Consider the following 13488-nt stretch of genomic DNA (forward strand, 5'->3'; position numbering starts at 1 on the left):
GTATGTCTTGCCTTCTCTTCCCAGACATGCTTTTGAAAATCCTTCTTCCTCTCTCTCCTTGACCAACAACCCCTGTCTGCAGTCATGTTTCACTCACAGGAAGTCAATAGCCCCCCAGGGATAGAGAGTTACGATGTGTTCCTTCTTCAGTGAACTGGCAAAAAATGAGCTCATCCTGCAGCAGCCACTGCAGCTGAAACCATCACTTTGAGCTGCAGGGTTTCTTGGAGCAAGTCTCCCCAGCATGTAATCCACCAGACAACATCTAGAATTCTGTCTCAGCAGGAAGCATTTTATAGGGTGATAGAGCCTGCTTTTCTTTGAAATTGTCTCATTTCCGTTGGTGTTGCCTCAGGGTTTTCAGGGCGCTCAGCCGTTAGAGCGCTCCAAGAAGTATCATGGCTGTTATGGTGATGAGTCAACATGACTCCATGAGAGCGTGGAGGAGAGCAAAGATGAGTCAGTGGTCTGTCCATTCACATCTCATCTTGCTTACGTATCCTGCTGTCTGAAACGCTGTCTTTTCTGGGTTCTGAATAAACCACTCTTCTATTTTCTCCCTCCCCTTACAGAAATGTATTCTGTTTAGGTACCAAGTTAGTGGGGTGCTTGGAAAATGAGATAATAGCCATAATGAATAGGACCCACTAATAAGGTGGTTCTGAAACCAAATGCTGGTTGGATCTCACACTTTGTTTTCCTCTCAGCGGTGACTACCATGTTACTGTAACATGGTCAAGTGTGGACTAGCCAGGATCCATCAAAAACCTATTTGTAATCTGTCTGAGGGTAATAGGAAGGAAAGGGGAAAAATTAAAAGTGCAGACTTAGGATACTTTTAAAAATACTATGACTGAAGAATCCCTATCTTCAGAACATGGTCCTTTGTACTTTTTTTTTTTAGTTTTACTCTTTATTACCAGTGATTTCTGGCAGACAATTTAAAAGTCATGATGACTCAAAAACAACCACTGTGGGCCCTGGAAAAAGAAAATATAGTATGTTTAATCTAAAATCATGTGGAAGGCAAATACAGAAGGAAGTTTTTTTTCAGGAGTCCTAATTGACCTTTCATTATTTTTAGAAAAGTAAACCAAATATCAATATATTCTATTTCCGCTTTCAAATAGTCTTAGGGTAGATGTTAAAATTTTTAAATCATTTACATTCCTCTCTTTAAGAAGTCCTTGTTTCCAATATATGTGCAGATGCTTCTCTTTCCAAAACTGACTTTTCATTTTAAAGGCAATCTTGTGGTACTCATACTTTTTTCAACGGTTCAAAAGCTTCTGATTTTAATAGAGCTGAGAGAGATATATGACTCTAGACCAGCACACTCTCATCACCATCTGGCATCTGGTTTCCGTTAATGACACAGAACATGGGGTGAGCCTTAGTGCTTTGCAGTCAGACTGTCTCCTGCCTTTAATGCCCGAAAGTTGTCATGGATCACGATCACCTGCATCATGCTTTCTCCTGCTTCCAAGCCAAGATAACTGTATACATTTCATGTGTTTGTTGTCCTTAGGTTCTGCCTCAAGAACTGTCCACCCAATGATTTGGAATGTGCCTTGAGCCCGTATGCCTTGGAATACAAACTTGTCTCCCTCCCATTTGGAATAGACGCCAATCAGGATTTGATCCGGCTGGTTGCATACACACAGGATGGAGTGATGCATCCCAGGACAACTTTCCTCATGATAGATGAGGAACAGACTGTTCCTTTTGCCTTAAGGGATGAAAACCTTAAAGGAGTGGTGTACACAACACGACCTCTACGAGAACCAGAGACCTACCGCATGAGGGTTCAAGCCTTATCCTACAGTGCCAACGGGACCATTGACTATCAGACCACATTCATAGTTTATATAGCTGTGTCTGCCTATCCATACTAAGCAGCTCTCCAAAGCCTAATCCACATAATTAAACTGCATATATCATGGGAATCGCGTTCTCTTCCAGATTACTGTCTCCTGAGCAGTTGCAATCTTGGCAACTTGAAAATGGTGCTATGCTTTTTTGTGTGCCTTCCTTGGTACTGCTGAGGTATTTTCATGATCCCACCACGGTCATATCTTTTGGTAAGGTCTAGAAAAGTCCCTTAGTATTTTCTTTATTTATTACACTGGAGCAGTTACTTCGCAAAGATTATCCTGAACATCTAACAGGACCCATCAGTGATGTGTTATAGTAACATAGTAGCTAAGATAATTTCCTGTAAAAAAAGAAAAAAAAAAATCCAAGTGGATTTGAGCATTTAACCATTTTTAGAATAATAAAACTGGTTGCTATGTGTTTTGATCAAAGCTTACCGAGTAACTTATGAAGATGCTTTTTTTTATGTATTAATACTTTATAATACGACTTACATACTTACGTTCACTTAGGAAAGAAAGAAATACCACTCATTGTAGAAATATAGTACAGCTTCTAAGAAAGTTTTGATACCAAATGATGCTCACCTTGATTGAACATCCAAAATAAGATTATTTTCAGTGACTTTGTGGAACCAGCTGAACCAGTTAGGATAATAGGAAAAAAATATTTTTGTCCTCAGTGATTATTTATGGCATGGATCTTTGCTCTAACATTTTTGACATGGTCTTCTATTCAGTTAGTGCCATAACTTTTTTTTTTTAAGTCTTTATTGAATTTGTTACAATACTGCTTCTGTTTTATGTCTTGGTTTTTGGCCATGAGACATGTGGGATCTTAGCTCCCCAACCAGGGATTGAACCCACACCCCCTGCATTGGAAGGCAAAGTCCTAACCACTGGACTGCCAGGGAAGTCCCATCTCCATAACTTTTACATTCTAGACTTTTTAAATTTTCCTGTCAATTGGAAACAATTTTTTTTAAATACAGGTGGGACAGTTTTGTTTTTCTTGAAAATCTTGTATGTTCAAATTAGCATAAACGTTAAACGTCAATACACTGTAAATGGTGGTAACTCTGGAAGCAATTGCCAGGATGTATTCTATTTTTATGAAGTGTACATATATTTCCTTCGTGTGCATTTTCTATATAATATCTTGATGGACTCTTTTATAAAGTTATTTTATAAAAAAATAACATTGTTACAGTAAAACCTGCCTAAATAAAATTTTCACATCCTTTTTCTTAACGTTTTTGAAAACCTAAAATTTGTTTCCTTATAGCTAAAGTATTAAAGTTTATAGATGCACATACATATATGTGTATGTCATACACATCATAATTTAATCATCACAGCTCTTGAGATAGTATTATTCACATTTTATATGTCAGGATCCTAGGATTCAGATAACTTATGTAACTTCCTTAAGGCAACACAGCTAATTAGTCACAAAAATGTCATACCTTCTACCTCCCATGACTCCACGTTAAAGAGTATCTCCATTTCATGACAGTTTTCTCACCTAGGTAACAGTTTTGCATCACACGATGTGACTTCATCTACCTGTGATAGGTAATAAGCTAGCAAAGGTCTGATCATGGCCTATGATTGAAGAATGTTTACCTAGCTCACATTATTCAAAGAAACCTGGAAAAATCATCTAGTCCACAGCCAGGCAGTCAGGAGGGTGATTATCTAAATCAATGTTTGCCAAAGAATATTCTACAGAACAATAGCTGGGTCGACTGAGTTCCAATATCAAGAAGTTTGTGAAACACTATATATCATGTCCTCCTATTAAATATTTACTATGAGTACTGATACTTAAATAATCTTAGAAATTCAGTAGTAAACAAATTTAAATTGTTCAAGTCCACAATTACCAAAATGTTTAATCACAAACATTTGTCCCCAATATATTGTAATATATCACTGAACATTTGGAGAATGCTGGTTTAATATAATCAAGATAGCTGCTCAACTCCTTAGTCCCTAGAAAGGATACTTTACAGCCTACTTTGGTAAACAATTCCAGCACATGACTTTGACCATTGAGCTTCTTCTTAATTGAACCACACTGACTTTAACACCCCACTTACATCAATGGAGAGATCATCCAGACAGAAAATCAATAAGGAAACACAGGCCTTAAATGATACATTAGATCAGATGGACTTGATATTTATAGAGCATTCCATGGAAAAGCAGAATACACATTTTTTTCAAGTGCACATGGAACATTCCCCAGGATAGATCACATGCTAGGCCAGAAAGCAAACCTCCGTAAAATTAAGAAAATTGATATCTTATCAAGCATCTTTCCCGACCACAACGCTATTAGACATCAACTACAGTAAGTCCCCTACATGCAAATGAGTTCCATTCCAAAAGTGTGTCCACAAGTCCAATTTGTTCGTAAGTCCAACAAAGATAGCCTAGGTACCCAACTAACACAATCAGCTATATAGTAATGTACTGTAACAGGTTTATAATACTTTTCTTACAAATAATACATAAAAAAACACAAAAAACAAAACACTTTTAATCTTACAGTACCTTTAAAACTACAGTAATACAACAGATGGCATACAGGGGCCAGCATCGAGTGAACAGGCAAGAAGAGTTACTGACTGGAGGCAGGAGAGGAGGTGGGAAATGGTAGAGCTGAAGGATCATCAGCAATAGATGGAGAGCAAGAGCAAGCTGCAATTTCACTCAAGCCTGACATCGATGGTACAGGTTTTGGTTCCTTGCTGGATTCAATTTACCCTCTTGAAAAAAACCATCCAGTGATGTCTGGGTAGTAGCTCTTTTTTTCTCATCACAGATGACATGGTAGCCCTGGTTTGCATTCTGGATGGCTGCTGCAACCTTCATGTATTGTTCTACATCCGGGTCCTGTGCCTCAAAAACTAACAGTGCCTCCTCAAATAAAGTAAATTCCCTTGCCATTTTCTGTGTCGTGAATCTCTTCAGTTACTTCTTTCTCTTGTCTCTCTTCATCCTTTCTCCGGGCTTCCAATTCCTGGCACTTCTTAGCAGGACCAGCTACATCACCACTGCTTTTACGCTTCCTTCTGGACATCCCAGGCTTGAAATAAAAATACTGTGCTACTGTACTCTATACAGCACTGTACAGTAAAGTACACAAAAGCACAACCGCTTGTAGAGGAAGCATGCACATGACAATGTACACCAGACATGTGAACTAACTTACATGACTGGACATACAAATGCACGTTCACATCTTTGAAAGTTCACAACTTAGGCTTCCAGAAGATGGCAGAAGAGTAAGATGCAGAGATCACCTTCCTCCCCACAGATACACCAGAAATACATCTACACGTGGAACAACTCCTACAGAATACCTACTGAACGCTGGCAGAAGAACTCAGACCTCCCAAAACGTAAGAAACTCCCCACGTACATGGGTAGGGCAAAAGAAAAAAGAATAAACAGAGACAAAAGGACAGGGACGGGACCTGCACCAGTGGGAGGGAGCTGTGAAGGAGGAAAGGTTTCCACACACTAGGAAGCCGCTTCGCAGGCGGAGACTGCGGGTGGCAGAGGGGGAAAGCTTCGGAGCTGTGGAGGAGAGCAAGCAACATGGGTGCAGAGGGCAAAGCAGAGAGATGCCCACACACAAGATCAGGGCCGACTGGCACTCACCAGTCCGAGAGGCTTGTCTGCTCACCCGCTGGGGCGGGCGGGGCTGGGAGCTGAGGCTGGGGCTTCGGTTGTAGAGCAGGGAGAGGACTGGGGTTGGCGGGGTGAACACAGCCTGGAGGGGGCTAGTGCACCACAGCTAATCGGGAGGGAGTCGGGGAAAAGTCTGGACCTGCCGAAGAGGCAAGAGACTTTTTCTTCCCTCTTTGTTTCCTGGTGCGCAAGGAAAGGGGATTAAGAGCCCTGCTTAAAGGAGCTCCAGAGACGGGCGCGAGCTGCGGCTAAAAGCGCAGACCCCAGAGACAGGCATGAGACACTAAGGCTGCTGCTGCCGCCACCAAAAGGCCTGTGTGCGAGCACAGGTCACTATCCACACCTCCCTTCCGGGGAGCCTGTGCAGCCCGCCACTGCCAGAGTCCTGGGATCCAGGGACAACTTCCCCAGAAGAACGCACGGCGCGCCTCAGGCTGCTGCAACATCCCGCCGGTCTCTGCCGCCGCAGGCTCGCCCCGAACTCCGTACCCCTCCCTCCCCGCAGCCTGAGTGAGCCAGAGTCCCCGAAGCACCTGCTCCTTTAACCCCGTCCTGTCTGAGCAAAGAACAAACGCCCTCCGGCAACACACATGCAGAGGCGGGGCCAAATCCAAAGCTGAGCCCTGGGAGCTGTGAGAACAAAGAAGAGAAAAGGAAATCTCTCCCAGCAGCCTCAGAAGCAGCGGATTAAAGCTCCACAATCAACTTGATGTACCCTGCATGTGTGGAATACATGAATAGACAACAAATCTTTGAAATTGAGGAGGTGGACTTTGAGAGCAAATTTATGATTTTTTCCCCTTTTCCTCTTTTTGTGTGTATGTGCATGCGTCTGTGTGAGATTCTGTCTGTATAGCTTTGCTTCCACCATTTGTGCTAGGGTTCTATCCATCCGTTTCTTTTTTTTAATATTTCTTTCTTAATAATTATTTTTTATTTTAATAACTTTATTTTATTTTACCTTACTTTATTTTAATTTACTTTATCTTTCTTATTTCCTTATTTCCTTCTTTCCCTCCTTCCTTCCTTCCTCCCTCCTTTCTTTCTTTCTTTCCTTTCTTTCTACTTCTACTAATTCTTTCTTTCTAATTTTTCTCCCTTTTATTCTGAGCCGTGTGGATGAAAGGCTCTTGGTGCTGCAGCCAGGAGTCAGTGCTGTGCCTCTGAGGAGGAGGAGACAACTTCAGGACACTGGTCCACAAGAGACCTCCCAGCTCCACATAATATCAAACAGCGAAAATCTCCCACAGATCTCCATCTCAACACTAGCAGCCAGCTTCGCTCAACGACCAGCAAGCTACAGTGCTGGACATCCTATGCCAAACAACTAGCAAGACAGGAACACAACCCCACCCATTAGCAGAGAGGCTGCATAAAATCATAATAAGTCCACAGAAACCCCAAAACACACCACCAGACGTGGACTTGCCCACCAGAAAGACAAGATCCAGCCTCATCCACCAGAACGCAGGCACTAGTCTCCTCCACCAGGAAGCCTACACAACCCACTGAACCAACCTTAGCCACTGCGGACAGATACCAAAAACAACGGGAACTGAGAACCTGTAGCCTGCAAAAAGGAGACCCCAAACAGTAAGATAAGCAAAGCGAGAAGACAGAAAAACACATAGCAGATGAAGGAGAAAGATAAAAACCTACCAGATCTAACAAATGAAGAGGAAACAGGCAGTCTACCTGAAAAAGAATTCAGAATAACGATAGTAAAGATGATCCAAAATCTTAGAAATAGAATAGACAAAATGCAAGAAACATTTAACAAGGACCTAGAAGAACTAAAGATGACACAAGCAACGATGAACAACACAATAAATGAAATTAAAAATACTCTAGATGGGATCAATAGCAGAATAATTGCGGCAGAAGAACGGATAAGTGACCTGGAAGATAAAATAGTGGAAATAACTACTGCAGAGCAGAATAAAGAAAAAAGAATGAAAAGAACTGAGGACAGTCTCAGAGACCTCTGAGACAACATTAAACGCACCAACATTCCAATTATAGGGGTTCCAGAAGAAGAAGAGAAAAAGAAAGGGACTGAGAAAATATTTGAAGAGATGATAGTTGAAAACTTCCCTAATATGGGAAAGGAAAGAGCTAATCAAGTCCAGGAAGCACAGAGAGTCCCATACAGGATAAATCCAAGGAGAAATACACCAAGACACATATTAATCAAACTGTCAAAAATTAAGTACAAAGAAAACATATTAAAAGCACCAAGGGAATCCCCATAAGGTTAACCACTGACCTTTAAGCAGAAACTCTGCAAGCCAGAAGGGACTGGCAGGACATATTTAAAGTGATGAGGGAGAAAAACCTGCAACCAAGATTACTCTACCCAGCAAGGATCTCATTCAGATTTGATGGAGAAATTAAAACCTTTACAGACAAGCAAAAGCTGAGAGAGTTCAGCACCATGAAACCAGCTTTACAACAAATACTAAAGGAACTTCTATAGGCAAGAAACACAAGAGAAGGAAAAGACCTACAATAACGAATCCAAAACAATTAAGAAAATGGGAATAGGAACATACATATTCATAATTACCTTATATGTAAATGCTTCCACCAAAAGACACAGATTGGCTGAATGGATACAAAAATGAGACCCATATATACACTGTCTACAAGAGACCCACCTCAGACCTAGAGACACATACAGACTGAAAGTAAGGGGATGGAAAAAGATATTCCATGCAAATGGAAACCAAAACAAAGCTGGAGTAGCAATTCTCATAGCAGACAAAATAGACTTTAAAATAAAGACTATTAGAACAGACAAAGAAAGACACTACATAATGATCAAGGGATCGATTCAAGAAGAAGATATAACAATTGTAAATATTTATGCACCCAACATAGAAGCACCTCAATACATAAGGCAAATACTAACATCCATAAGAGGGGAAATCAACAGTAACACATTCATAGTAGGTGACTTTAACATCCCACTTTCACCAATGGAAAGATCATCCAAAATGAAAATAAATAAGGAAACACAAGCTTTAAATGATACATTAAACAAGATGGACTTAATTGATATTTGTAGGACATTCCATCCAAAAACAACAGAATACACATTTTTCTCAAGTGCTCATGGAACACTCTCCAGGATACAGCATATCTTGGGTCACAAATCAAGCCTTGGTAAATTTAAGAAAATTGAAATGGTATCAAGTATCTTTTCTGACCACAATGCTATGAGACTAGATAACACTTACAGGAAAAGATCTGTAAAAATACAAAAACATGGAGGCTAAACAATACACTACTTAATTATGAAGTGATCACTGAAGAAATCAAAGAGGAAATAAAAAAATACCTGGAAACAAATGACAATGGAGACACAACGACCCAAAACCTATGGGATGCAGCAAAAGCAGTTCTAAGAGAGAACTTTATAGCAATACAATCCTACCTTAAGAAACAGGAAACATCTCGAATAAACAACCTAACCTTGCACCTAAAGCAATTAGAGAAAGAAGAACAAAAAATCCCCAAAGTTAGCAGAAGGAAAGAAATCATAAAAATCAGATCAGAAATAAATGAAAAAGAAATGAAGGAAACAATAGCAAGGATCAATAAAACTACAGCTGGTTCTTTGAGAAGATAAACAAAATTGATAAACCATTAGCCAGACGCATCAAGAAAAAAAGGAAGAAGATTCAAATCAAGATAATTAGAAATGAAAAAGGAGAAGTAACAATTGACACTGCAGAAATACAAAAGATCATGAGGGATTACTACAAGCAACTCTATGCCAATAAAATGGACAGCCAGGAAGAAATGGACAAATTCTTAGAAATGCACAACCTGCCAAGACTGAACCAGGAAGAAATAGAAAATATGAACAGACCAATCACAAGCAGTGAAATTGAAACTGTGATTAAAAATCTTCCAACAAACAAAAGCCCAGGACCAGATGACTTTACAGGTGAATTCTAAGAAACATTTAGGGAAGAGCTAACACTGATCCTTCTCAAACAGTTCCAAAATATAGCAGAGGGAGGAACACACCCAAACTCATTCTACAAGGCCACTATCACCTTGATACCAAAACCAGACAAAGAAAGAAAACTACAGGCCAATATCACTGATGAACATAGATGCAAAAATCCTCAACAAAATATTAGCAAACAGAATCCAACAGCACATTAAAAGGATCATACACCATGATCAAGTGGGGGTTATTCCAAGAATGCAAGGATTCTTCAATATACGCAAATCAATCAATGTGATACACCATATTAACAAATTGAAGGAGAAAAGCCATATGATCATCTCAATAGATGCAGAGAAAGCTTTTAACAAAATTCAACACCAATTTATGATAAAAACACTGCAGAAAGTAGGCATAGAGGGAACTTTCCTCAACATAATAAAGGCCATATATGACAAACCCACAGCCAACATTGTCCTCAATGGTGAAAAACTGAAAGCATTTCCACTAAGATCAGGAATAGACAAGGTTGCTCACTCTCACCACTCTTTTTCAACTTAGTTTTGGAAGTTTTAGCCACAGCAAGCAGAGAAGAAAAGGAAATAAAAGGAATCCAAATTGGAAAAGAAGAAGTAAAGCTGTCACTGTTTGCAGATGACATGATACTATACATAGAGAATCATAAGATACTACCAGAAAACTACTAGAGCTAATCAATGAATTTGGTAAAGTAGCAGGATAAAAAATTAATGCACAGAAATCTCTGGCATTCCTATACACTAATGATGAAAAATATGAAAGTGAAATCAAGAAAACACTCCCACTTACCACTGCAACAAAAAGAATAAAATATCTAGGAATAAACCTACCTAAGGAGACAAAAGACCTGTATGCAGAAAATTATAAGACACTGATGAAAGAAATTAAAGATGATACAAATAGATGGAGAGATATACCATGTTCTTGGATTGGAAGAATCAACATTGTGAAAATGACTCTACTACCCAAAGCAATCTATAGATTCAATGCAATCCCTATCAAACTACCACTGGCATTTTTCACAGAACTACAAAAAAAATTTTCACAATTTGTATGGAAACACAAAAGACCCTGAATAGCCAAAGCAATCTTGAGAACGAAAAATGGAGCTTGAGGAATCAGGCTCCCTGACTTCAGGCTATACTACAAAGCTACAGTATCAAGACAGTATGGTACTCGCAGAAAAACAGAAATATAGATCAATGGAACAGGATAGAAAGCCCAGAGATAAACCCACGGACATTTGGACACCTTATCTTTGATAAAGGTGGCAGGAATGTACAGTGGAGAAAGGACAGCCTCTTCAATAAGTGGTGCTGGGCAAACTGGACAGATACATGTAAACGTATGAGATTAGATCACTCCCTAACACCATACACAAAAATAAGCTCAAAATGGATTAAAGACCTAAATGTAAACCCAGAAACTATCAAACTCTTAGAGGAAAACATAGGCAGAACACTCTGTGACATAAATCACAGTAAGATCGTTTCTAACCCACCTCCTAGAGAAATGGAAATAAAAACAAAAATAAACAAATGGGACCTAATGAAACTTCAAAGCTTTTGCACAGCAAAGGAAACCATAAACAAGACCAAAAGACAACCCTCAGAATGGGAGAAAATATTTGCAAATGAAGCAACTGAAAAAGGATTCATCTCCAAAATTTACAAGCAGCTCATGCAGCTCAATAACAAAAAAACAAACAACCCAATCCAAAAATGGGCAGAAGACCTAAATAGACATTTCTCCAAAGAAGATATACAGACTGTCAACAAACACATGAAAGAATGCTCAACATCATTAATCATTAGAGAAATGGAAATCAAAACTACAATGAGATATCATCTCACACCAGTCAGAATGGCCATCATCAAAAAATCTAGAAACAATAAATGCTGGAGAGGGTGTGAAGAAAAGGGAACACTCTTGCACTGCTGGTGGGAATGTGAATTGGTACAGCCACTATGGAGAACAGTATGGAGTTTCCTTAAAAAACTAAAAATAGAACTACCATGTGACCCAGCAATCCCACTACTGGGCATATACCCTGAGAAAACCATAATTCAAAGAGTCATGTAACAAAATATTCATTGCAGCTCTATTTACAATAGCCCAGAGATGGAAGCAACCTCAGTGTCCATCATCGGGTGAATGGATAAAGAAGATGTGGCACATATATACAATGGAATATTACTCAGCCATAAAAAGAAACGAAATTGAGCTATTTGTAATGAGGTGGATAGACCTAGAGTCTGTCATACAGAGTGAAGTAAGTCAGAAAGAAAAAGACAAATACCGTATGCTAACACATATATATGGAATTTAAGAAAAAAAAAATGTCATGAAGAACCTAGGGGTGAGGCAGGAATAAAGATGCAGACCTCCTAGAGAACGGACTTGAGGTTATGGGGAGGGGGAAGGGTGAGCTGTGACAGGGCGAGAGAGAGTCATGGACATATACACACTAGCAAACGTAGTAAGGTAGATAGCTAGTTGGAAGCAGCCGCATGGCACAGGGATATTGGCTTGGTGCTTTGTGACAGCCTGGAGGGGCGGGATAGGGAGGGTGGGAGGGAGGGAGACGCAAGAGGGAAGAGATATGGGAACATATGTATATGTATAACTGATTCACTTTGTTATAAAGCAGAAACTAACACACCATTGTAAAGCAATTATACCCCAATAAAGATGTTAAAAAAAAAAAAAAAACTACAAATAGAACTACCATGTGACCCAGCAATCCCACTACTGGGCATATACCCTGAGAAAACCATAATTCAAAGAGTCATGTAACAAAATATTCATTGCAGCTTTATTTACAATAGCCCGGAGATGGAAGCAACCTCAGTGTCCATCATCGGGTGAATGGATAAAGAAGATGTGGCACATATATACAATGGAATATTACTCAGCCATAAAAAGAAATGAAATTGAGCTATTTGTAATAAGGTGGATAGACCTAGAGTCTGTCATACAGAGTGAAGTATGTCAGAAAGAGAAAGACAAATACCGTATGCTAACACATATATGGAATTTAAGGGGAAAAAATGTCATGAAGAACCTAGGGGTAAGACAGGAATAAAGACACAGACCTACTAGAGAATGGACTTGAGGATATGGGGAGTGGGAAGGGTAAGTTGTGACAAAGCGAGAGAGAGGCATGGACATATATACACTACCAAACGTAAAGTAGATAGCTAGTGGGAAGCAGCCGCATAGCACAGGGATATCAGCTCGGTGCTTTGTGACCGCCTGGAGGGGTGGGATAGGGAGGGTGGGAGGGAGGGAGACGCAAGAGGGAAGAGATATGGGAATCAATGTATATGTATAACTGATTCACTTTGTTATAAAGCAGAAAGTAACACACCATTGTTAAGCAATTATACTCCAATAAAGATGTAAAAAAAAAAAAAGAAAGTTCACAACTTGAAGGTTCATATATAGGGGACTTACTGTACAAGAGAAAAAATTGCAAAAAACACAAACACATGGAGGCTAAACAATGTGCTACTGAACAACCAATTGATCACTGAATAAATCAACAGGAAATGAAAAAATACCTAGAGACGAATGAAAATGAAAAGACAATGATCCAAAATCCTGTGGGACACAGCAAACGTGGTTCTAAGAGGGAGGTTTATAGTGATACAAGCTTACCCCTGGAAACAAGAAAAATCTCAAACAACCTGACCTTACACCTAAATCAACTAGAGAAAGAAGAACAAACTAAACCCAAAGTTAGTAGAAGGAAAGAAATCATAAAGATCAGAGCAGAAATAAGTGAAAGAGAGACTAAAAAACAATAGAAAAGAGCAATGAAACTAAACGCTGGTTCTTTGTAAAGATAAACAAAATTGATAAAACTTTAGCCAGACTCATCAAGAAAAAAGGAGATGGCCTAAATCAGTAAAA

General features: G+C 39.5%; 1 protein-coding gene across 1 annotated transcript in view; it reads left to right on the forward strand.

Annotated features, from left to right (window-relative positions):
• Positions 1-3089, forward strand: part of HMCN1 (hemicentin 1) — a gene marked incomplete at its 5' end in the record, with an annotated part of 521222 nt that extends 518133 nt beyond the window's left edge. The window contains one exon of the mRNA XM_082648266.1: positions 1529-3089. Within this exon, the coding sequence (XP_082504392.1) occupies positions 1529-1895 (367 nt within the window). The 3' untranslated portion in view covers positions 1896-3089. The remainder of the gene's footprint in view (positions 1-1528) is intronic.
• Between the last annotated feature and the right edge of the window lie 10399 nt (positions 3090-13488).

The sequence above is a fragment of the Grampus griseus genome, assembly GCF_964374135.1.
Source record: "Grampus griseus genome assembly, chromosome: 1".
Taxonomy (NCBI): Eukaryota; Metazoa; Chordata; class Mammalia; order Artiodactyla; family Delphinidae; genus Grampus; species Grampus griseus.